Below are 25306 nucleotides of genomic sequence, written 5' to 3'. Positions count from 1 at the left end.
TGTGTTAGAAATTGGGTTCATCAATAAAAATAAATAAATAAATAAAAGACACACAGATACAATGTTTTAAGTTAAATTTTTATTAAGATCAAAGTGGCAATTATATTTTTTTTACACTTAAAAGTCAGAATGGCTTCTACAGCATAACAATTTTTTTGAAATTAAAAAAGCACAACATTAATAAAGAACTTTTCCAAGCAATAAGAATGCAATTGCACAAGCATTTAGTTAAGATTTTCACAAGCATTTAGTTAAGATTTGAAATTTGAATATTAGAGTTTAAACTTTACATCTTATACCTTATATACTAAGAACTATGAATAAATTACATATTCTAATACATGAACTATCAATTGGTGACAAAGATTATTATTGTAAACTATTTTATTTGGTGTTATTGTAAGATATTATAGATATAAGAGGTATGGTTTAGAAATATAAATTTAGGGGAACATGAAGTCTTTATTATTATATTTTTCTTCCAAAAAAATAATCAAAGAGAGATTGTACCAAAGAAAAATGCATTTCTATAAATTGAAAAAATATATTGATTGTGTAGTGAAACCTTGGATGTTCATTCTGTTTAAATATTCAAGTGAAGGTATTTTATCACATAATGAAAATCAGAATTTTATTCCTTTTTGTCTTTTTTAGAAAGAAGTTTCATATTTTGTAAGACATATAAATAATAATGTTGATGATATCGTTTATATTTTAAACTGTAAAAATTATATATAAAAAAAAAAAAAAAAAAAAAAAAAAAACATTTTATTTTTTTGGTTTAGATTATATGTATGGATGTATGCATCAGGTATAAAATTGTACAATTATGTTCTCTTTTTTCTAGTTGATTAAGAGAAAAATGTCACTTACAAAAGTAGGTTAAACATTAAATAGGTTTCATTAGATAGATAAAAATAATACAGGTTTGTGTACACAAAAAGGTCAATTGAATCCAAAAATTAAAGTTGACATAAAAGTCAATAGATATAAAAGCCAATCAAAACTAGTAGATTATTGGAATACAAGATTTATGAAGATTTAGAGACCTAAAAGACTATAGTAGACTTAGTTTAGAAGAGAGGAATAAAGGAAGGCCAAGACATCATTTTCTTAGTCTTCTTTTTTAAGTCCATAAATAATATTTTGAAATGTGTGTAGAAATTGAGAGTGTGGAATTGTTAAGTGAATTATAAGATAGAGAAAGATGGTCACACTATTGTTTAACGGAAAAATTGATGTAGCCTTTGGTCGTAAGTATGTTTGATTAAAATAGCATGAGAGTCAAGAGAATATTAAAAAACTTTACAAATATTTTCATATTCCTACTCTTCTATTCCATTATGTGATATAATGGAACATATCCAACATTTGGGTAAATAAATTTTAGATCCAATGTACAAAATATATGTTTTCAATATTTTTATGTGCATATATGTATATATATCATAACAAAGCATTATGTGTTCAATAAGTAGGATTATTGTATTTTGATGTGAGCTACACCACACAGAGATGAGCTAAAAGAACAACAGTCTCAAATTTTGATTCTGATATTATTTAGCTCAAAATTTATTATTATGTTTTGTCTACTTATTTCAGGCATTCTTGATACTGAAAAACTTGAATGTGATGGTATCTCAGGTTCACTCGCTCTTTTTTTTTTTTTTTTTTTTTTTTCTTTCTTTCTTTCTTTTGTTGTTTGGTTGTTTTGTTTGTTGTAAAAAGAAAAAAAGAAAAAGAAAAAAGTGAGTTTATATTTATTATTGATACTTTTTAAAGATTTTCATCAAACAGCTTGCAAAAACCCTATCTTCAAGAATGAAATACAACAATTATCATGATTTGTCTTTACGTAATTTATTATGTGGAAAAATCCATATTAAGTATTTAAGAGAAAAAACTTAAGAAATTGAAATTTTTTTTGTGAATGTATTTCATGGGTTTCAAACATGAAATTTTAAGTAATAGTTTAGGCTACCAACCATGTAGTTCCTATTTTATTTTACTAAATACAAACACAATTATCTAACATTCACCAAAAAAATTGTATATAAGTTGTAATTTTTTATCAAACAGTTACAGGTGGTTCAGAGTCATACAATAATACAGTAGGGTCACTTGCACAAGGATTTAAATGCAGCTGAAGATTATTTCTTTTACTTGTAAACACATTAATGCCATAACATGTATGGATGGATGGATGAATGTTTAATGGAAATGCTATATAACTATCTAATTAAAGTAGGCGTATTGTAAGGGTTAAAAATAATGTTTGGAATATTTTAACTCAAATCAACATGTTCATTTACTGCAATTATTGTTTACAGCAAATTTCCACTTCAGAATTACGCACTGATAAGAAAAAGTAAAAAAAGAAGAAGAAGGTGCATTTAATAAAATGTTAACACAGTAGTACAAGTTTATATCTTAAATCTCATCGAATGTTTTGGTGAAAGTAGCAGCTATTTTTACACGATAAAATTAAAATTTTTTGGGGTGTAAAATCTTACAAATTTGGCAGATTAAATAATTTATTATAACTTGTATAAAAGCCAAAGCATTTATTCTAGAATTTTACCTGCCTTTTAAATTACATAAATTATTTAGTGTCTATTCATTAGTAATCATTTACCATGGTATTTTTTTCATTTATTTACTTGTTTTTATTGACAATATGTCAAATATGTTATTTTCACAATATTTACATGTTTTAAAATTTTCATGAGAAGAATTTAGAAAATTACACTGCTTCTTAATACTATCATCCTCTACAATCAACAGTAGATAAATGTAAGATTAAATCACAAGCAAGAGCATGTCTCATTATATCATTATAACATCAAGGTCACATTGGAATTTCCTCATGCATACAAGAAAAGAACTGCACTTTTTATTTGTTGTTTTGTATTTGCAATTACACATGATTTGAAGAATGAATGATGCTTACTTTCAAACCACAAATTACACATGTGATCCTTTGTTTATCAAAAAACAAAACAAAATAAAATAAAAAATCAATAGAATAATTGGTGTTTAAAAACCACACGGAGGTTTAGAAAGACAATTCTTAGGGCCATAGTTTTCAAGGGATAAGCACCTTGGTGAATTCCTTTCTGAGCGGCCAAATGCTACCTGCAAAACAAGATTAACTATTAGTCACACAATTGTTAACTAATAACTTCTTGTCATTTACCATCAAAATTTTGATGTAAATTGAAAGTTTGATATTAAACTTAGGACACAAAAAGAAAAATAAAGTAAAAACTTCCAATTCTATAATAATGCACAGGAAAGAAAAGAAGTAGAAAAAGAATGTTGTAAGATTAAAAATAATAAAAGTAATAAAATGATAAATTATGCATGAAATGGAAGTGATTGTTGGAATTATTACTATTTTCCCAATCTCTTGCATAACAACTTGTGGCAAATTCTTGCCAACCTTTTCCATGATATGGACCATTTGGCCTCCAAGTGGTCCTTTGGATGTGCTAAACGTGATCATCTTCATCACCACATTCCAATCACCATTCTTCAAATCAATAAAAAAAATAGAAAACAATATATATATATATATATATATATGTGTGTGTGTGTGTGTGTGTGTTTGAATAACCCAAATCACTGTTCCTAATAACGATACAGACTTTCAAATACATTAATTTAGAATAAACCCATTTGTGCATGTAGATTAAATAACTAATTAAGATTATACCTCAGAAGGTACTCCTCCTTGGTTGCCTAATTTCAAGTGAGTAAATTCAAGTGTGGGTGAGCCACTGAGACACTGCTTCAGTTGGCCATCAATAGGTTGCTCATCAACTAAATACTGTGGTGTGGACTTTATTATCATGGGTGCTTTGTTACATAGTTTTCCATAATTCCCCATTGCTTTTTTCTTTGCCAACAATAACACACATCACAAACAACTGTCAAAACATTTAAAAAAAAAACATTTCATTATACAACAGTCAAACAACACACTCTGAATAAGTACATTCAAGTAAAACTACCTTCTAATAACAAACACTCACCAAAATGGATTTTACATATATATCTATATATATATATATATATATATTGATGAGTAATAGATCATGGAGAATCGGTATGTAGTAGAAAGAAGAAGAAGAAAGAAGAGGGTAAAACCTGCTGCATGCTACATTCAGAAACCTCGAGATCGCGGCGCCGTTTGTCCATTTCATTCTTCAGTTCTCGAAAGTGGTGTTGAGATGAGCATCGTTTTCTGTTGTTGTCACTCTCCTTCTCAATGCAACGATTGGTTTGGTATAGCCTCACTGGCCTCTTGCAGTGCAACTGCTTTGTCTCTATTTCATCAACACACACCCAACTTCGTTTTTGCTTTCCTCTTTTCTTATTATCACAACAACGACAACAACAAGAACAACTACAGTGCTGCACGCACATATAGTAGAGTCCATAACAGCTGCAACATATATCAAAGGGAATGTGAATTGTGGGGTTGTAGTGGAAAGAATTACGCCCCACCGTTGTTGAGAATCTTGTAGTTTTCGTGGGTTTGTTGGATGGCCATTTCCAGTTGCTGGATGCGTTGCAACATTTCGTCGCTCTTGTCGTGTTTTTTGGCAGCTTCCAGCAAGCAAACACGCTCTCGCTCTCGCTCGCATTCCAGCATGCTCACTCGTGCCTTCAGATTCGCAATCTTTTCCATGGTGGCGGCTTCCTCTGCCAGTCTGAACAACAGGCACACGCACACGGTCATGCGCCTCAGAACGTATTCAACGCGTCGAACCTTTTTTTTTTTTTTTTTTTTTTTTTGTTGTTGTTGTTCTTCTTCTGAAACGAGTGGTTGGTAAGATCGTGCAGTTGACAAGAGAGGCAAAACTGAAGCCACAGAAGGTTGTGTGAGAAATGGAGAGGGAGATAATAAGCCACACCTGACCTGCTTCCCCGTGAGCTTCCACTGCGTGTGGAGCTCCTAGAGCCACCTCGAGGCTCGAGAGGAATGCCCGGCGGCAGAGACGAGAATTTTCGACCATATTCGGAGAACCCTCGCATTGGCACAGGCGCCGAACCTGTTTCCGGTGAGTTGTATTCGAACTGTTGTTGCTCATCGATGCCCACATCGTCGCCCATGTTGAAGGATCCATGATTCGCAAGTTGGGAACTCCGCTTCGTTTCCATGATCTCGTGCTCCAACGCTTCCAGTTTCTCGAGCAACTGGTCGAGGAGAAGACCGCTGCCGAGTCTCGGATCCGTCGTCATCGCGGAGCTCTTCCTCGACGTTCCAGCCATATCCAAGGACGGTCTCATGGTCGAGGATTTTCGGCTCGGGTCCTTGGATTCCTGCAAGGAGTAAGGCAATGCCAAGGCTGAAGGTCTCTTCGATGATGGGAAACCCATCGAGGAGGCTCTGCGTGAGGCGTCAAGCTCAGAGGCACGTCGAAGATTAGCCCGAGCCGCATCCAGCACACTGTCGGGCAATACCTCACTCTGCCTCTTCATGGAGGATCGTTGCGCAGGCAGAAGCCTCGACGACGAGAAGTCCAACTCGACGCCGTTCGGCGCGAACATGGAGTTGTTCTCTGCAATAGCCGACGCGCGTTTCGCCAAGGCGTCGGTGGAGCCTTCGGCGAGCACCGCCGCGGTGTCGGCGAGCGCCACCGCGGAGCTCTCCGCTAGCATCGAAGCTCGCTGGGCGAGGACATCCGCCGTGTTTTCCGCGAGCATCGAGGCCTTTTCCGCCAGAATCTCGGCGTTGTTCTCCGCGAGTATCGAGGCTCTCTGAGCGAGCACATCCGCATTGTTGTCCGCCAGCAGACTCGCCCTCTGCGCAAGACTCTCTGCATTGTTCTGCATCATCGTCGAGCTCTTTCTGCTAGATCTCCTTCCTGCTTCATCAGGTGCACCACCACCACCAGTCCCCGCCGCGGATCCCTTCCGAGATGGGCCTACTGCAGACGGTTTCCTCGACGGCGTGGTGGTGGAGGTTCGAACGGATCCAGGTCGAGCGACCATGGTGGAGTTTTGTCGAGATCCTGCAGGCGTGGACCGGGCAGCCGCGGCGTCGACGTTGCTCGCATCCTCCATGCCATTGTTGTTGTTGTTTTGCTGCTGCAGCAGGTTGAGTGCTGCGGCGGTGGAGGAGGTCCGCTTGGAGGGCGCCTTGGACCTGGCAGCAGGATTGTTGTAGACATCCTGCGCCAGATTCAGCTCGCTCTCCAACAAAAGCTTCTCAGCTGCAACCTAATACATCCGTCATGATGTTTACTACTTCACCATTCTTTCATATACTCTCTTATCCCTTCTTCTTCTTAGTATTATTCATATTATTTTTATTGTTTTTGTTAGTATATATCATTAATCTCCCTCTTGTTGATTCAACATTGTTCTGACCTGTGATGAGTTTTGTGATGAGTAGTGCATGATGTGATGAGAAGAAGGTGGAAGACTTGTGGGTGGATAAGATTTGGGTTTGTGATTCTGTGAGCAAGTTGGCAGTTTTAGGGTTTGGATGCATGTGTGCTGTGGGGTTTGAATGAAGGGGAGGGGAGGGGAGGGGAGGGAGGGTGTTGGGTAACCTTGGCAAGGGAGTCACGCAGCTGGGTCATGACATTGGCATCAAAAGTGGCCTTTTCTGCATTTTCTGCCAGTTTTTGCAGGAGTTCGTCTCTTTCTGCAATGAGGTTTTGAACATCCTCCTCTTCAAGCATTTTGGGGAATGGCAGAGCCTCCTAAGATTGTCTACTTCATTGGAAACTGCTCACACACTCAAAAAAAAAAATGAAAAAATGAAAAATGAAAAAAACCCCAATCTTTTTCGAAAAAGATCAACCAATGGAATAAAGAAAACCCCTAAAATCATCAATTGGGTACCATAGAGGTGTTCACAATTTATACATATATGTATATAGATATATATATATATATATATATAGATATGGCTTTGAGATGGCTCCTACCTTATTCCCAAACTGTATGTAGTAATATTCTTCTTTACATGAAAATCATGAGATCCAAAAACTCTGTAATACTCTGTAATAATGTATAAGTCAAAATGTTTTCTTGAATGGTTTCAAATAACTTACAAACATGATTCCTATACTTTTTTGAAAACACTACGTATCCAATATCCCAGTGTGAGTATTTTCTTTTCATGGAAATGTGCACCATTTTAATTGAAATCTATCATTTTTTATTTTGTTTTTCTTTCCTTTGTTTTAATTGTGTTTTCTGATTGTAGAGGTAGAGTCACATTCTGCATGCCTCTGTATCACTGGAAGCTTCTTCCAAGAATCTGGAATACATAGTTTTTATTATAAAAATTGGGTTCAATTTTTGCATTGGTATTTGAAAATTCTTCAACATCTTGCTCATGTAAAAAGCTATAACCAGGTACTTTTGTTTCAATTTTCCTACACTTGAAGTTGTTTGCCAACCTTTGGAAACATTTTCTTGGTGCAATTTGTTTTTATAACTTTGTTTGATCCCTTTCAAAAGGTAATTTAGGATGTGCAAGTTTTTCTGATGCAAGAGTAGAAACTCAAGCCCAAATTGCCAGATCTGTTGCATTGCATACTACTTTTGTTGTTCTAAATACATTGATTTTTTTTATAACATTGGATAGTAGATCGTTCAATTGATAATTTTGTCAGCAATCTTTTAATTTTTTTAATTTATTTTTATTTTTATTTTTTTCAGATCAGAGCATGTGGTTGAATTTAATGAATTTCACCTATAGCAATAGAGTGTGTTAAAAAGAATTCTAAAATCATTGTAATTTATTGTTTTTCAAACTTGAGCAAAATAATTGAGCTCAAGCTATTAATTGCTAAAAGTTTCTCTCATTACAATGATATCCCTTGATCTTCAAAGGACATGACTGATGATAGCTAAGTTCAATACTTGATCCAATAGCTGCATCTTTTCATGATCAAATAGTAAATCTATTAATAAAATATTAGTTGAGTTTTCATAAAAACTTGTAATATAATAAATAAAAAAGTTTCATCCAACACCATAAAAATAAAATAAATGTAAAATGTAATTTAGCTAAACTTTTTACACAACAAGCAAGCATGACTTAAGTTATTCATTCTTGTTAAATTAAGCCGTTTAACAAATGCATATTTACAAAAGATATCAAATTTTGTGAATGTTTTGAGAAAAGAAGACTATTAAATATATTGTTAAGAGTTTTATTTTATTTTATTTTAAATTAATCATATTTTGAAATATTATTAACATTGTTTTAAGGTTCATTGGGGTTACTTTCATCTTTTCAAAATGTTACTACAACAATTTAGTTACATATGCAATTTCCACTCTATTGTTCCAATGTACATTAGAAAGCTTACATTCCAGGAAAAGGAAAAAAAAAGAAAAAAAAGAAAAAAGAACTTTCATTGTTTATACATTATTAAAGCTGAATGTGCAACAACAAATTACAGTGTAATTAAAAGCATCAAAATCGAGTTTTGTTGAAGAGTAAATCATGTAATGTTGAATTTTTATCTTATAATAGGAGCACAATTATTTTATCTATAAATAAATCCAATCAAGTTCTACAATAAATGAATTATTGATGCTTAAAAGCTATTAAAACCTTCTCACACTTCGATGTTAGCCTAACCATGCCAATGAAAGATTCAACATATTTAAATGTTATTCAAATGTTATTCAAATTCTGAATTCTAATTAAGTTACATTTGTAACTATCTTTACAAAATAACCAATTGGGGTTCCTGTCTTTTTCTTTTCCTTTCTTTTTTTAGAGCATTGAAGTGTATGAAATATTCTACAAATTTTGGATTAAATGATATGTAAATTTAATACACACATTTATTCATATTTATTTTTTTAAAAAAAACCTAAAAAATCTAATCAGTGCAATGAGTTTCAGTTGTGATACTTTATCAAACAAACAAGCCAATCGTTAAATTCAACTGTACCTTCAGGTTGTGATTTTCTTGGCATTTTATTTATGGGTCAATGTCATCATAAAAATCAATACAAATCATTTGTAACTGATAAATCTCAAAAGACATTGCTTGAAAGGAGGATAGTTTTTGACTTATTTCATTTCATTTTCAATTGTTCAATTTTTCAATTGTAGCATTAGTGCAAATAATCACTGTGGCATTAGTTCAAATAATTGTACCATTGAATGAAAAACTGTTTCTTGTTGTTTTCTTTTGAAAAAAAAAAATTAGGATTAATTTATCATTGACTAATAATGATAATTTATTGATTTACAAAATTTCGCTTTTTTTTTATTTTAAAGATGATGAAAATAAATAATTGTAAAATTTTTAGTTTATAATTTCATAATAAAATCCAGTTCAAAAATAAGAGGACAAATTTGTGTTAACAATAACAATAATTGAACTTTGCAACAAAAAATGAAACAACCTTAATCTTGATGTTTTATTGTCATTGATATATTTTATTACAAAACATAAATGGAAGATTAACTTAAGTTTACATATGTTGTTGATAAATTTGGTTTTTTCTAAAGAGAATTTTTGTTTTAGAGATGTATATGTAACACATGTGAAAATTTATTTCTTTTTGCAAATTTTATAACATAAATATGTTAAAAAAACATAAAATCTGATCTGCAAAGACAACGCAGAATTATTTTTTTAAAATTTTATTTTAACTTTTTCCTGTTTAATAGATAGCTACATATTCTACATACTTTTTGTTAGCAGTCTCAGTTACCACCATCATTCCCTAATGAAAAATCACTTGTTAAGACAAGGAATTTGAATGCTTAACACTAAGTAGTAGTTTGGCAATTCTATGCATCAATTTGCAGCAATGACTCCAATTAGGCCAAGCATCATGAATAGGCGCATAACTGCAACCTCATTAAAAAACACACAAGTAAATTGATCTTTTCCAAATGCTTTTTTCATGAATTACCTGCAATTCCAAATTCATGTATGGTATATTGCAATGTGTATCAAAAATTCAATTACATACAACACATATTGAAATTTTTGGAAACATATTTTTCTAAGATGTTTTTGACATTTATAGTTCATTTAAGAAAATTCCATATAATTTATGGGCCACATATAGGAATTTCATACTAAAAGGGCTCAATGGGTTGATGGGGGAAACTAGAATGAAGATAAGGAATTCAAAGACCAACTTCGAGTGTTGTATGGCAAACAAGAACGGTTTGCGAAGAAAAGGGAACATATCCAGAAAACTGTGTCTCCCAAGCGGGATGATGTAATTAATAGTCGGTAGGTTATGTTACGTGTATATATGTATATTTATATATTTATATGTGTGTATATATATATATATATATATATATATGATTGAATGAATTAATGAATAAAAGTGCCATCTTGCTCTCCTTAGTATTGAGTTTGATTGGTAGGTGCTAATGTGGTGTGTGTGATTATTACCCACAACTGCAAATTATATTTCATTCAAACATGTAAATGCATGTACATGTGTAAGATTTGGATGTATTTATTCTGTTAATGCCTATCAAAAAACAGGACCAAGTATTTATTTCAGTTCATATATATATATATATATATATATATATAAATGTATATATATAAATGTATATATATATATATATAGTTTAAATATTTAATTATTAATTTTGAATTAGAAGATGGTGTTTGACATGAGGAGAACCCTTTGCAGACAAGAAATGCGAAATGCAATGGAAGACCAATTGAACCAAAAATGCAGAACCAACAAATTGCTTCAAAAAGAGGAGCAAAACAAAGCACACTATGAAGTTTACTACAACAAGTAATTCAAAGACTCCGATGATTTTTTTTTTAAGTAACAACAACAATAACAACAATCCCCATTTTTTTTTAAAGTTTTGACATGAAGTATTATATCATATATTGAAGGTATTGTGGACCTCATAATCTGGAGGCAACACACAATCAAATTTACAAGAAAAAAGAATATCTGAAGCAACTAATGGAAGAAAATCGACAAGCTACAATCCTTAACTATTGAGTTTGATATACTTTGTTGAAATTTTGTCTCATTATTTTTAAAAATAAATAAATTAACTCTTTAAAAAAATATAAATTAGAGAGAGAAACATTCACAAAGCTTTCTTGTAATGTTATAATTATGAGTTATTTAAAAATATTGATTCCTCTTACCATTTTCTGAGATACTTGATTGCAAAAACATATATGTGTATATGTGAACAAAAGTGGACAACATTTTCATTTCATTTCATTTTATTTATTTATTTATCTATATTTACTTTGTAACAGAGTGAATGCAAAAAGAAAGAACAAGCTCAAAGAGAAAAACAAGATGAGATTGAAGCGGAGCATATTCGTGCAATGACACCATGTTGTTGGAATCAACGCCACTACATTTAGAAGAATGTCAAATGCACAAATTTACCCACAACTATTTGGAATGTTGTGATGAAGTCCTTTAAAAACAAATATATATATATATATATATATATATTTGATTTGAGGATTGGACTACCCCTTAAGGGGATCCCATAATGGTCCGAATTGTATTAGATTCTCTTTGTTTCTATTTTGTGCATTAGTTTTCTTATTGCAAATTGAGCATAATATTTGGAAAGTAATATGCATTAATAACCCTCCATTGTTTGATTTCTCTAATTCAACATATGTTGAAGATTTATGGTATTTGTTTAGGATGTTCCAAAAAGTAAGAACAAGTATTAGAAAGCATATTTCATTGTTATTAAGAATGTCATGAACTTTTAGGACTTCTAAGAAAGTAAATCTTTCTATTTTTAAATTGGTTCTCACAAAATTTGAAAAAGGTAATAACCTTTCTGTTGAAATTGGTGCAATGTCTCGTTTTCTGTTGAAGATATAGATTGAAGGTTCTACTAATGAAAAAGTTGAAGAACTATTTGCAAATAAATTAGTCCAATAAAACCTCATTTAATTTACAAAATAAGAATATGACTAAAAATATAAAACTAAGTAATTTAAGTTTAAATTTGTATTCATTCGAAAAATCAAAATCAAAATGTACAGAATATCTTTTTTGTATTCCCAAGTAGTGTAAGTTTGAAAACACAACACCAACTACAGTTTTCATGAAGGCTAAATGACAAAAGTTCTTAAATACCCAAATTTCGGCATGAAATTTAAAACAAAATGCTTTCTAAATTTGTGGGGTTGGAATTTGATAATGTCAAATTCTTAAATTTTGACATTAAATATGTAATGTCACTAAATCACTAAAGAACATATTTAATGTCAAAATTAGCATCATGTACAACTATTGAGATTTTCACCTATAATTAAAAGTGGTAAAAAATTCAACATTGGCACTTAACAAAGCATGTTGACACAATGATCAAACGATTTAAAGAAATTTATTTTCTTTTCATTTTTTTTTACATAAATTGAGATCCAAAAGAAAGAATAGTCATTGTAACAAAAACGCTTCAAAAGCACAATCCACATTCAATTGCATGTTCTCCAAGCAAGCCTATAATGTTGAGAACAAAAATATCTTGCAACAATTGTGGTTAATAATTTTTTAAAACAAAGAATAATTTGCTCAATTCAACCATGTCAAGAGACATTTCACGTGTATATATCAGATTATATACAACCCATGATCTTACAATATACTCACTCTGTGAATGAATTCCTGTACAATAAACCTACAATTATATCATTCTTGTGCAAAAACAAAATTCTTGGAACTTTTCTTTTTGTTGCTTTTGATGTATTGGCATTTAGAGTGTCACACTAGTTTCATTTAATCTACAGAAAATGAAAAAGTAAAACATAACTATAATAATAATAATAATAATAACGGATATCTCAAATTTAATTAGATTGAAAGAGAGAACTTTCAAGACACATTTGTCTTCATGTGGAAAATTGAGCATTGCACATCATGCTTCCCTACATGAAGCAGTTTGTTAGTGGTACGTGAATATTTTATTTTTAATTTTAAAAAATAGACAATAATTTTCTCTCTTAGAATGTTTTTAAACAAGTAAGTTTTTGATTTTTTTTTAAATAATGTTCTTTTTTTAAAAAAAAAAATGAATTGTTCGTTTTAGAGTTGGACATGATTATTATGGAATCAATGGGGCAGGAATTTGAATGACATGGCAACTACACGGGCTATTCTTCAAGTACTTGAAAACTACCAAAAATCACGCATAATCTTTGTCCAAACTGTGGCAGAGCTTGCAACAAAGCCTCAGGTATCACATGTCAAAACCAACCATATATATATATTTATATATTTATATATTAAGTGGGCCTCTTTCTCTATATATTGTTAATATTCATGAAGTTGTTTCTTTTCATACTTATTTCAGTTCTTTCAAACAATCTTATTCTTGCTATGAATTCTGTATTCATTAATAAGTAAATAAAAAATAATAATCATAGTGAGAATGAATTTGTTTAAAACAAGAAGAAATAAATAAGTAAAAAAAAGATAATAAACACAAATAGCATTTTTGGTTTTAATCTCTTGGATTGAGAATATAAATTATGTTCTAAGTGCATAACATTACCTTTTGATGTATAATTGTTTCTTTATTGTTTCAATGTTCATTTTTTGAAAGAGAATATACACATGATATAATAATTAGATGACTTTGATCAAATAATTAGTATTAATTGATAGAAAATTCATGTTTTATATGTATATAAATAAATATTTACTCCTAGAGTTGTTCTAATCAACCACTTTTTGCATGTTGATGGATAAGGTTATTTTGTTTTCATGACCTCCCCATCTTGTTAAATTATTTTAAAATAATCGAAATCAGTTATTCAAAGTGATTATGATGAAACTGACAAAGTTCTGAATTCGAGATGTGACACCTTTTTTTTTCTTGTATTTAATTGTTTGTGTGAAACATCTCTTAAAAAAAAATGAAAACCAAGATGAAATGGGGTATGATTTCTAAATATTTTAGTTTTAAAAACTCATTAAAAATATTCTAGGTTTTAGAGATGATGTCAATCATTTAGTTCCATACTTCACGTTAATTGGAACATTCATAATAATTATATTTAATTTTATTATTTCATGTTTAGATGAGTTTTGACTTTTGTACGCTGATATGTCTAATGATTTCCCATTTGTATTTCTTGGGTGTAAGGTGTTAAGTTATATGAAAAAATATGCTAAAAGAAAGAAAAAGAAAAAATCAATAAATTTAATTAAGTGTAATCAACAGATGAAATATAAAAAGGTTGATAATATTAATAATAATAATAATAATAATAACAATGAGCTGCAGTATTTCTTACTTTCATAACGTATAAATTTTAAAATCAAGAGAAGCTTAATATTGATACTAAGAACCAATTTTAAATAAATATAAAAGGAAAGGAAAGAAAAGAGAATAATGTTTCTTAAATGTTGAACATAAACGTCTAATCCAAATCTTATTGTAATTCTTCATTTTATTCATGTATATATGAGTACACATATTTTTATGTGTGTGTATATATATATATATATATATAATTTTAAAACTAACACTATTATAATTTCGAATTCTTTGAATTTTTTGAATTACTGTCTCTTTTTTTCTTATTTTATAAAAAACCATTCATTATCTGACATGGTGTTTGTGAAGGAAAATCAGTCCTTCAGTACCTTGAAAATTAGCATTGTTTTCTCTATTGATTAGGTGGATTAATTTATAATCGTTTATGTGCAGAATAGGAAATGTGTTACATTGAAAGTTGAAATGTTTTAAAGAAATGGTTACAAGATGCATTAAAATTACTCAATCACAATCTGTTGTAAAGTGTCATGATCTATATTACTTGCTAACAATTCTTCCTAATGACTACGCATTTATGACTCTTAATCACACTAGAATTTGAAGAAATTTTTATTGATATTTCATTAATACAAGATTATGATTATTATTGTGTGCATATGATGGTTGCCAAAAAATAAATGTAAAAATAAATGTTGTAGAACCACAAATAAAATTTGTAAGAAATTTCATTAGAGACATGTATTAATGAGATTACTTGTGTGTGTGTGTGAATATATACATATAGCCAATTAAATATTGGATATTCATGCTTTTTTATTTTGAATTTATTGTTTCCAATCCAAGTTTTAAGAAGATTCTTTTTCTGTATGTGTTTTTGTTAGTGTAATAATAATAAGACATTGAAAAAGGGGCCAAATTATGTATATATATATATATATATATATATATGGACAGCACAAAGGATATATATACTGATATCACCTAATTTTCAGAATCACAAACATTACAAAAAGCCATATGGTCCAATTCAACCAACACACAAAGAATGACAAATCACCATATAAAAAGCATACAACAACAATAAGTGAAATGGAAAAAATTACAAAAGAGGATGATGTGGAGGTGGGGGGCATATGTGCTTGTATGCAAATTGATTAGTTAATTAATAAATATGTATAAATATGTGTGTGTGTGTTGGAAAGTGTGTTTTAGAATGTGGAGGTGCTGCACAATGCTGGGGTGATGACGCTACTTCGGCCACTTTTGTTGGACTGTGTGCCCAACATCCAACAAACAGCCTCATTGGCACTCGCTCGACTGGCCAGCTTCAGCCAGGAGCTCGCAGAGGCCATCGTGCATGAGAACATCCTCATCCAACTTGTCTACTCCCTCAAGTAACATAACTAACTAACTACTATACATATGCAAGTACATATATATATATATATATATATATACATACATAGTTAGTTAGTTAGTTAGAAATGTATGGATAGTTGGTTATGTTATGTTATGTGAAGAGGAGGCATTGACGCATGGGAGGTTGTTGTTGTTCTTGTTGGGTTTTGGGAATGTAGGGAACAAAATAGGTACAACAAGAAGGCGGCGGCGGGGGTGGTGCGAGCCATTGCAAAGCACTCCCCAGCTCTAGCGCAAGCAGTGGTGAATGCAGGTGCATTGCAGCCACTGATCCTAAGTTTAGAGGAGTTTGATCCTGCCGTGAAGGAGATGGCAGCTGGGGCCCTCGGCCACATTGTGCGGCACACGGCACGGCTGGCGCAGGTGGTGGTGGATGCCGGTGGCGTCAGCTTGTTGCTGCTTGCCATCCAGGTACCACTACAAAAACTACTACCTCACTACTGTGAATAGAAGAACACAAAGCAGAAAATAAAAATAAATAAAAACCATCCAAACCTCATTCTCAACTTTTCTCTTCTTCTATTTCACAATTCTACTTGAATGTGTGTTTTGTATGTGTGTAGATGCAAGTGTATGTAGACAGCATGTATGTGTTTCTGAATGCATATTTTTATAACACAGTCTTAAGTTTAATGCATTATAATTGTTGCATTGCAGTTTTTTTAAAATAAAATAAAATAAAATAAAATCAATTGTAAAAATTATAACATCATTATATGTATATGATGTTTTGATACAAAGAGCATTGACTTGTATTTGAAAAAATTACAGAATTTGTTAGGAATTTATTATGTGTATATATACATATATATATATATAGAGAGAGAGAGAGAGAGAGAGAGAGAGATCGAATACATTCAACAATAAAATGATGAGTGCTTTGTGTTTTGAAGGAGAGATTTGAATCTAATTGATTAAAGCTACATTACTTTATTGAACTTGTATGTGACTTATAATATACCATATTATATCATGTAAATTAAGTGTCTGTATTGAACTAAAACGAATACACTAAACTAATATTGATGGTGATGGAAAAAAATATTAAGTATATATATATATATATATATATGCACATACGCAGTCGTCTAAAGTAAATTTGAAGGCTAGAATCAAATAATCACCAAACTAAAATCATCATTATCATTATTAAGTGCATATTATTATCATTTATGTGGTGATTATTGCTTTATTTACTCTCGTGAGAGAAAATCTAATTTATATCACCATACAATTGCAATTTGAGCCATAAAATATTCATACATCATAATTCATCTAGTAGCTCTTCTACAGTAAAATTAATCACATTTTTTTCAAAGAAGATAATTGCTTTGATTATGAAAAAAAATATACGCTGAAAAGATCTATAACTTAAGTGTAATAAAACAGAATATAATATTTTTACACATGTTATTACCCATAATTGACAAAGGAAAAACATATAACAGTCATGTTTTTGTCTTGGTACGTTTCAGACTTTAACACATTGAATAATTTTCTCAAAAAGATATGTATTTTATGGATATGTGTTATATTTTGTGACATTAAAATGAATATTTATGAATAAATAAATTTTACATTATATTTTGAATTCAATGATTTTAACCCCTTTCAGAAAATACCAAAGATATATTCGATTTTTTATTATTTATTTTTATTATTTTTGGAATAGTGAAGGGGTATTAAATTTATGCCACATCTTATCATATTTATGAGAGACAACAGATTTTTAGAAACTCCCAAACCCATAATAAATTCCATTGAGTTGTAAATTTTAATCCAGTATTTGTGATCGTCTTTTATGTTACTTCTTCTTCCCTTTTTTTTTTTTTTTTTTTTTTTTTTCACCCAGTTAAACATAATTTTGAATGATACAATTATGCCATGTTAAAATTGACTTGCTTGACGATCTAGATTAAAAAATAATTAAGGAGATTGAAGCACATGATAACCTTGGTATGCAAAGGGTTAATTTCATGATATATATATATATATATATATATATATTAATGTTGAATACTTATTTAATATTTTAAATTGCAATAAAGTAGAAACGTCATACAAAACTTTAATAATAGAATCTATTCTTCTGTGTAAAGTTTTGTATTTCGATGTTAGTTTAGAACTACATATTATTTCCTGAAAAAGAATGTATTATACAGGACGTTTAACTTTACATTCACTTTGTTTACAAATACATTTGTTTATCATTATTTAGTCTTAAGATTGACAAAAATGTGTGAGTATTTTTGCAGAATCACACTCTTCATTTAGAATTGTTTTTGAAGTGATTCATCAATAATTCAAAATTTCACCATTAAGTTTTAAAAAAAAAATCTGAATTAAAAAATTAATGAAAAAATATCCTCAACAACATACTACTGAATCGTGTAATAAAAAATTAGATTTCTAATATACTTTTGAACTGATTTTAATTTTTTGTAATGTGGGTCAAAGTTTCACAATATTCAAAATGTGGTCTTATTTATTTAGTTTACCTGAATACATCATGTGGTATTAAAAATAATTTAAGGATTTATTTCAATTGTGGAACACTTTATGATTATATATATATATATAAATGAAAAACTTAAAACTTGTGTTTTAACTCCGTCACAATAACTCATATTGTTATTGGAAGATCACCATTTCTTTTCTTCATGTATCTAGATTAAAAAATAAATTGATAAAAAAAATGTGTTTTTTGTATTTTAAACATGTGGACCCAATTTCAAATAATAAGCATAAGTGTCAAACAGTAAGGGCTTGAGTGTTTGAGTGTGTGCTAATAGATTGTTACACTAATACCCTGTATTTGAATGTGAATTTCATCAGCAGTAGTTGTAATTAACGAATTAAGTGTAAGATAAATTTTTAAAAATCATTAACTGAAGTACTAAAATCAATATTTCTTTATGATTCTTAAATTGTTTAGCTCTTTTAGTCTATTTTTAACTTTGTATGCATAAAGAATTTCTTCTCAAAAAAATAAAACAAATAAATCAAATTGAAGGAGATTAGAAAAAATGCATGCACAAGAAAAAAATTTACATGATTTAAAATAATGCCAATTTACAAAGTCAAATTGATTGCTATATATATATATATATATATACACACACATGCATATAGTTGTAAATGTACATGTGTTGTAATGCATAAACCATTTCATGTCATACAAATATATTATGTTTTTACTTTAAATCTTGAAAAAATTTAAGAGATTAAACTTATCAAATCATGGTGTCTACTCTATTTGTTGTATCATGTATCATATTTAAATAAAAATACCTATACCAATTTACTCAAAATGAAATGGTTTTTGAACAACAATAAAAAAAAGGAATTCTACAACACATTGGGTTATGCACATTTTGTTTCAAAGGATTTCAACACCTTAATATGGTATAAATAAGTAAACACAATAATAGTACGCACCATAATAATGGGAGGGGGGGGGATGTTGAGCCATGTGAAAGTGTGCCTAAGCCCACTCTAGTGAACGCATGGCATGATGACAATTCCAGGAGCCAGAACTGTCCTTGAGGCGTACAGCTGCATGTACGCTTGCCGACATTGCCAAACACACTCCAGAATTGGCACAAGGAATTGTGGATGCGGGCTCAGTTCCGTTTGTGGCTCCTCTCATAAGCCATAGTGATGCAAAACTAAGAAAAGAGGTGAAAACACACATGCATGTATGTATGTTTGTATACATATATATATATATATATGAAATTGAAAACTTAAATTTGTAATTTTTTTCTTTTGTTGTTTTTTCTTTTCTTTTCTTTTTTCGTTTTTTTAATGGATGAAGATAAAAGAGGATATGTTACTTAAAAGGTCAAAGTATCTATGATCTAATAATATTGAACATGGAATCTTCTAAACTTGAGAGACCATGAAATGATTTTATTGTTGATTTGTATGAGAGTGGTAAGATATGTGGCTTGCAGTGTGTCTAAGGAGAAGAAGAAAAAATCTATATTTTTTTAATTTAAAAAATAAACATAAGTGGGTTTGAATACTTTGCTGTTTATATTTATTTATTATTTCACTTTTGGTTTATTTACATTTGTAAATAGAATGTTTAATATGTGTGGTTTTCAATTTTATTTGTAAAAAAAACTATAAAAAAATTGAAAAATTAAAAAAAAAATCTAAATGTGGCAATGGTAAACTATTCCTATCAATGATTTTTAAACATTGCTAAATGCTCCAAACACACTCCAGCATTTGATGATTTTTAAACATTTAAAAGTAATAATTGATGATTTTTTTAGTTAATACTATATATATAGTGAACGTTCAATAAAAATTTATTTTTAGAATTTATTTTAAATCTATGAACTTTCACATTTGAAGGTTTATGTCATTTTGATTGCATTATTATTGATTGAGGTATATATATATATATATATATATATATAATTCATGACTCCGTGATTAACCCATGAAAACCCTATCAACACTAACATCAAGCCCTTCGTTTCCTCTAGATTTTCCTATCATCTTTAAAGTTTGAATTCAACATTCATGTCACAGTTGATTTGTAACGTCAAATATTACAAAGTCTAGAAAAAGTCTCCTTGTTTCCTTACTCGGAGTTTATTGTGAAAGTTTGTTGAATCCTGCATGGATCGATTGAGCGATAGAAGCGGTCAAGGCATAATGTATGAGCTTTACCATACATAAAGATAGACAGTTTTTTGCTTTAAGGCAGACCTTAAAGCAAAAAACTGCTAAATCAATGTACTGGAACCACTCATTTTGAATTCCAAGAAGAGTCGATGAACGCAAATTTAGCTCGTAATCTATTTCCATATATAAATAGAAGTTTAGATAAGTTACACAAGCATAAATTGTGGCTATGACAAGCACAAACTGACAGAACCAAAGATACGAGAGTTTTCTAATATAAATACTTATCCATGTCTGTGGACTTGATTTATGATTAGAATGGAAACTGGAACGTCGGTTAAAGATTCATATGGATAGGAAATCTAAAAACACAGATATCCCTCAGCCAAAAGTTCCATTGCTTTTCCAGACAAACATCACACTACTCGGTATCATCGTCACCGAGAACACGGACGCCATGAGAACGCCAAGCACAAAGACTGCGTAACGAATCTTAAGGGCGGGTAAATAAAAAAAGAGAGACAAGGTGGAAGAAAACTGGGGGAAGGGTGCAGGAGGGGTAGGAAGTCCCTCAAGATTTCACAGGAACCTAGAGACATAGTGCGAGACCACGAATCCTTTCGTCTTGGCACGGCGAGGAGTGGTTCAACAGCAGGCAGTGTCAGAGACTTAACGCAGCGCCTCATTAGATAGGATCTCGTCCCTGCCGATATAGCCCGAATTAAAAATAAATACCCTGCATTCTGGAATCGACAGATAGCTGACTCTCCAGTTATGGACTCCCTCCCGCTTTGAAAAACACGGTAGACTGACAATTGACGCAGTAACAGCATCGAGCCATGGGATCCAGGCAGGCAGGCAGGCAGGAAGCGTTGCGGAGGCATGAGGGTGTCCTCCGCAACGCATTCTGCCATTCCATTCTATTTCTACTACATGCTCGCGAGAGCGGAGTTGTGCTGCTTCCGACACGAGTACATTCTCTCCTCGTGTGGAATATTCCTTGCTCCTTTCTGAATTATGTGCTTTTTCTGACCTCCATTGGAAACAATGTAATTGGCTGCGCTGAATTGTTCGTTGTTCGTTGTTTGGATGAATGGAAAATCGATCGTAGTTTCAGATTAAATGCAAAAAATTAAGGTTACGTACAAAGTTATTATTATTATTATTTTATTTTATGTTTCTCTTACTTTTTAAGTTCATGGTTTTTTTAACAAATTTTCACATATTCTAATGCTATCAAATTCACTACTCGGAATTATCATTTAATAGTTGTATTTTTTTAATTAAATTTCTATTTAATTAAATAATCTGAATTCTAGACAAGACAACTAGCTTGAAGGTATTAGAGCTAATAGACGATGACCTCATTATATGTATATATATATATATATATATATATGTATGTATGCAAATTTTGATTGGTATTTATCATACTTATTCATGAGTTCATCTATACATTTTGATTCAAAATTGATAATTCCAATACACAAATCACATAGTTAAATATATATGTGTTTGAAATGTGTTTACGATTAGACTTGATGCTGTAATTATGATTATTATTGTAATGTTGAGGTCCGTCATGTTGATTTTATGGCCTTAGCATATGCACCATGTAATAAAATATATCTATGGATAGAAAAGATTGTACATATTTATTATAAAAAAGGTTGAACTATATAACACTTTAAGTTGTTGTGACAGCTTTTTTTTATTATTTTTATTTTTATTATTCGGCATAGATATATGTACACACACACACACATATATATATATATATATATATATGTATATATAATACGTGAATGGTATGCATTTGTAAAGCTACTCATCCAAAATGATTTTGTTGTATCCCTTGTGTGATTGATATATGTGCAGGTCTGTGCACTCTTGAGTCAAATTGCTAAACACACTGTGGATTTAGCTGAGGTAATAACACCAAATCATTTTTCATGTGATCTTATTGCACATCCCCAGCAGCATAATTATAACAAACTGGTATATATATATATATATATATATATATATACCAGTTTGTTTATATATATAAAAAAACAAAAAAATAAAACTTAGTTAGAATGCTCCACTACTACTCAGTTGAATACCTAAATCACCTAAAATATTTGTCGAAGACCTAAAATATGCAATTTAGTGTAGAGAACAATTTAATGTACAAATGATATGGACCGAATGACATGGCCGTAAGGATGGCCTGTGCAGGTCGTCGTGGCAGCTGACGTGTTCCCGAAGATCTACCTGCTATTACGAGACACCGATCCGATGGTTCGGAGAAACGCGGCGATGGTGGTCCGGGAGGTGTGTAAGCACACCCCTGAGCTGGCCCAGCTGGTGGTGGCCACTGGCGGGGTGGCCGCCCTCGTGGACAATGTCCGGGAGACATGTGGCAACGAACGATTGCCTGGTGCCCCCCTTCCCTCCATTTTCTGTCACATTAGGAATTTCATTTGAATTTTAAATTTGGTTTTTGAATATTGTGGAGGAGGAAAAAGGCGGGAGTGTGGGGATGGTGTTGTTGTGGCCCTGAAGTGTGAGTGTGTGTGGCTATGGTGGGGGAGGGGTGAAGGAGTGATGGCGTTGGGATACATTGCCGCTTTCTCGGAGACGCTGGCACTTACGGTGATCGCGTCTGAGGGGTTGCCCCCGCTGTTGAACGCGTTCACTACCGAGGTGGAGGATCATATCAAGAGTGCCAGTGCGTGGTCGTTAGGCCAGATTGGTCGACACTCTCCGAACCACGCCAAGGCCGTCGCGGAGCTGGAAGTGCTCCCCCCGCTCGTTGGCGGCTTCGTCTCCAAGCACAGCAGCGAGGACCTGCAATCCAAGTGCAAGAAGGCCGTGAAAGGCATCTGCGACAGGCTCACGTTCTTCCCTGCGCTCAACAGCCTCCTCCAAGTAAGCGTTACCTTTACCTCAACCTCCACCTCCCTCATGCTCTTTTTCCATCTCCATCCCTGTCATGCAACCGGCTGTACGTCCCCAGCTGCGAAATGTTTTCAATAATGAAAGTCTGCTTTCTCCAGAAACACCTTTACATAACCATCATAATTCAATGATAATATAATTGTATTTATCAATGTTCCATCTTCCACTAAACAAACACCACATTCTTATTTGAATACTCACAAAATAAGGAATCATACTTAACAAATAATTCATGCTTAAAACATAATTCAAGGTGTTAGGGAGGAGACTCTTAACAGGATGAAGTTGGGATGGATGGATAATTGCAGGGACCCCCACTGCCGGAGGGGATCCTGAAGTACGTCCTCATCCAGATAGCGAAAGTCATCCCTCACGACCAGGAGGCGAAAACTCTGTTCGTCACCTCGGGCAGCTTCGGGAAGATGCAGGAGATGGCAGTGGAGAGCAGCAGCGAGATCAAGTCGCTGGTGGACAGTGTGAACAGCGCCTACCCAATCGAGATCGTGCACTACTACTCCCCTGGCTATTCCGAGATCCTTCTCCAGAAGCTGGCTGGCGGGAAATTCTAGCCTGGGGCTGATGGGTCATCCACGTCACCACCACTCATGACCCCACCCATGCAATGGACGAATGAACGAATGCATAGATGAATGAATGTGTATATGACTTCTTATTTTTATTTATTTTTGTTTTTTGCTTTCCATTACTACTGGGTTTTCCAGCATTTCCATGTTTAGTAATGTTAAGCTAATACACACTTGTTTTGCTGGTGTATGAAGATGGGAATTTTGTGCTGTGATCCACGTTTGGAAAAGGCATTTGTAACATTCCCACATAAAAAGAATTTATCAACTTCAAGTTTGAATTGGAACAATATGCAAGACCGATTGTAGAAAAAATTCTTTGGTGATTAATGGAAAATTTAATGTTTTATCTTGGTCATGCTTTTTAAGACTCCAACACTGAATATTCTATACAAGTTCTACAAAAAAGATGTAGTTTCTTTATTTTATGGAAGTGAATTCATCTGGAATAGATAGTTTGTTAGGTCTAATTGATGTCTTTTCAAAATCTTATCGAGTTCTTTTATTTTATTTCAAAGTCTCCTACAGATTAAAGCTTGTGTCTTTTGTCAACAAACTTTATTATAATAGGTTTTCATGTACTCCACTTTTTCTTATTTTCTTATTCTCTTTTATAATTTTTATTAGGCCATAGACATTATTTGAAGATCTTTTCATTTCTTAAGTTGGTTTGAGTTTATGCTATAAGCATTTTCAATTAATCCATGTATATGCAATTTAGAATTTATATTTATTTAATTTCAAATACACAAACAATAAGTAGATTCAAAACTGAATTATTTATTAAATCTCTCAAAACTAAGTTATATGCTGCAACATATATAACTTCTAAATAGTATAGAAATTTTGAATAAAAAAGATGTACTAAGAAAATATCACAAATCAAGACATAATTCTATAAGATCATTTAAAAAAATAAGATAGTGTTTTGATAATGTTTAATAATCTATTTAAAATAAATTAAAACTCTCTCTCTCTTCTCTTTCTCTCTCTCTCTCTCTCTCTCTCTTTCTCTCTCTTTCTCTCTCTCTCTCTTTCTCTCTCTCTCTCTCTCTCTCTATATATATATATATATATATACACATTATAACACATTGTAAACAAGAGTTGCAAAAGTTATGAAATGTTTATAATCTAAGTTTGTGCTAAAGAATGTTTATGTTAATTTCTGTTTAATCATGAGCGTTTTTAAGTTTTTTACTGGTGTCTTTGAAACGTGTAATTCATTTATTAGAATAACAGAAAAATATAATGAAAAAATTTAAAAACTATGTTTTGTATGCAATATTATGAATTTGGAAACTTGGATCTTCAACTACTGCAAAACAATTGTTACAAAACACGCCTGAATCTTGTATATTGTAACAGTGTATTTTACTGATCATTGATAGTATTTTTATATGATTCTAGAATTGTGTGTCGTTTGTATTCATAAACAAGTAAGAATTGTGATTTGAATTGAATACAA

The 25306-nt window shown here is 31.6% G+C and overlaps 2 protein-coding genes across 10 annotated transcripts; one reads left to right on the top strand and one right to left on the bottom strand.

Moving 5' to 3' along the window:
- Nucleotides 1-2468: 2468 nt before the first annotated feature.
- LOC112294716 (uncharacterized) lies at nt 2469-7935 on the bottom strand. 3 transcript variants are annotated; one of them, XM_073540330.2, is made up of 9 exons: nt 6945-7911; nt 6564-6741; nt 4925-6228; nt 4510-4715; nt 4150-4328; nt 3716-3898; nt 3395-3505; nt 3101-3135; nt 2469-2771 (listed from the first exon to the last, which is right to left on the bottom strand). In XM_073540330.2, exons 2-9 carry the CDS (start codon nt 6693-6695, stop codon nt 2765-2767), a joined length of 2157 nt encoding a protein of 718 aa, XP_073396431.1. In that variant the 5' UTR covers nt 6696-6741; nt 6945-7911; the 3' UTR covers nt 2469-2764. The 3 variants fall into 3 exon arrangements, with proteins under 3 accessions (XP_073396431.1, XP_024401243.1, XP_073396432.1); XM_024545475.3 differs by lacking the exon at nt 2469-2771 and having other exon boundaries at nt 2872-3135; nt 6945-7935; XM_073540331.1 differs by lacking the exons at nt 2469-2771; nt 6945-7911 and having other exon boundaries at nt 2872-3135; nt 4925-6221; nt 6564-6704.
- A 113-nt stretch (nt 7936-8048) lies between these two features.
- Nucleotides 8049-24194, top strand: LOC112294225 (uncharacterized). 7 transcript variants are annotated; one of them, XM_090244011.1, is made up of 15 exons: nt 8049-8478; nt 8885-8939; nt 9803-9870; nt 10114-10238; nt 10657-10767; nt 10875-10965; nt 11256-12919; nt 13093-13204; nt 15464-15645; nt 15829-16081; nt 19198-19350; nt 22190-22240; nt 22532-22733; nt 22896-23224; nt 23563-24194. In XM_090244011.1, the coding sequence occupies exons 8-15, from the start codon at nt 13106-13108 to the stop codon at nt 23821-23823; spliced, it is 1530 nt and encodes a 509-aa protein (XP_090100137.1). In that variant the 5' UTR covers nt 8049-8478; nt 8885-8939; nt 9803-9870; nt 10114-10238; nt 10657-10767; nt 10875-10965; nt 11256-12919; nt 13093-13105; the 3' UTR covers nt 23824-24194. The 7 variants fall into 7 exon arrangements, with proteins under 7 accessions (XP_090100137.1, XP_024400253.1, XP_090100136.1 ...); XM_024544485.3 differs by having other exon boundaries at nt 8049-8939; nt 11256-12575; nt 12827-12919; XM_090244010.1 differs by having other exon boundaries at nt 8049-8939; nt 11256-12638; nt 12827-12919.
- Nucleotides 24195-25306: the final 1112 nt, after the last annotated feature.

This window comes from Physcomitrium patens, chromosome 17, assembly GCF_059467195.1.
Source record: "Physcomitrium patens ecotype Gransden chromosome 17, ASM5946719v1, whole genome shotgun sequence".
NCBI lineage: Eukaryota > Viridiplantae > Streptophyta > Bryopsida > Funariales > Funariaceae > Physcomitrium > Physcomitrium patens.
Note: the sequence above shows the minus strand (reverse complement) of the source record. Positions and strands in the feature narration are given on the sequence as shown.

Bases quoted from the DNA above. Each gene is read 5' to 3' on its own strand.
- LOC112294716 (XM_024545475.3), bottom strand. From the start codon at position 6,695: ATGCTTGAAGAGGAGGATGTTCAAAACCTCATTGCAGAAAGAGACGAA. The intron at 4,716-4,924 runs GTCAGGTGTGGC...CCTGTTGTTCAG, and splicing joins GGAAGCTCACGGGGAAGCAG to ACTGGCAGAGGAAGCCGCCA. The intron at 3,506-3,715 runs GTATAATCTTAA...GTGGTGATGAAG, and splicing joins AAGGAGGAGTACCTTCTGAG to ATGATCACGTTTAGCACATC.
- LOC112294225 (XM_090244012.1), top strand. From the start codon at position 13,106: ATGGCAACTACACGGGCTATTCTTCAAGTACTTGAAAACTACCAAAAA. The intron at 15,646-15,828 runs GTAACATAACTA...TTGGGAATGTAG, and splicing joins CAACTTGTCTACTCCCTCAA to GGAACAAAATAGGTACAACA. The intron at 22,734-22,895 runs GTGCCCCCCTTC...GGAGGGGTGAAG, and splicing joins TGGCAACGAACGATTGCCTG to GAGTGATGGCGTTGGGATAC.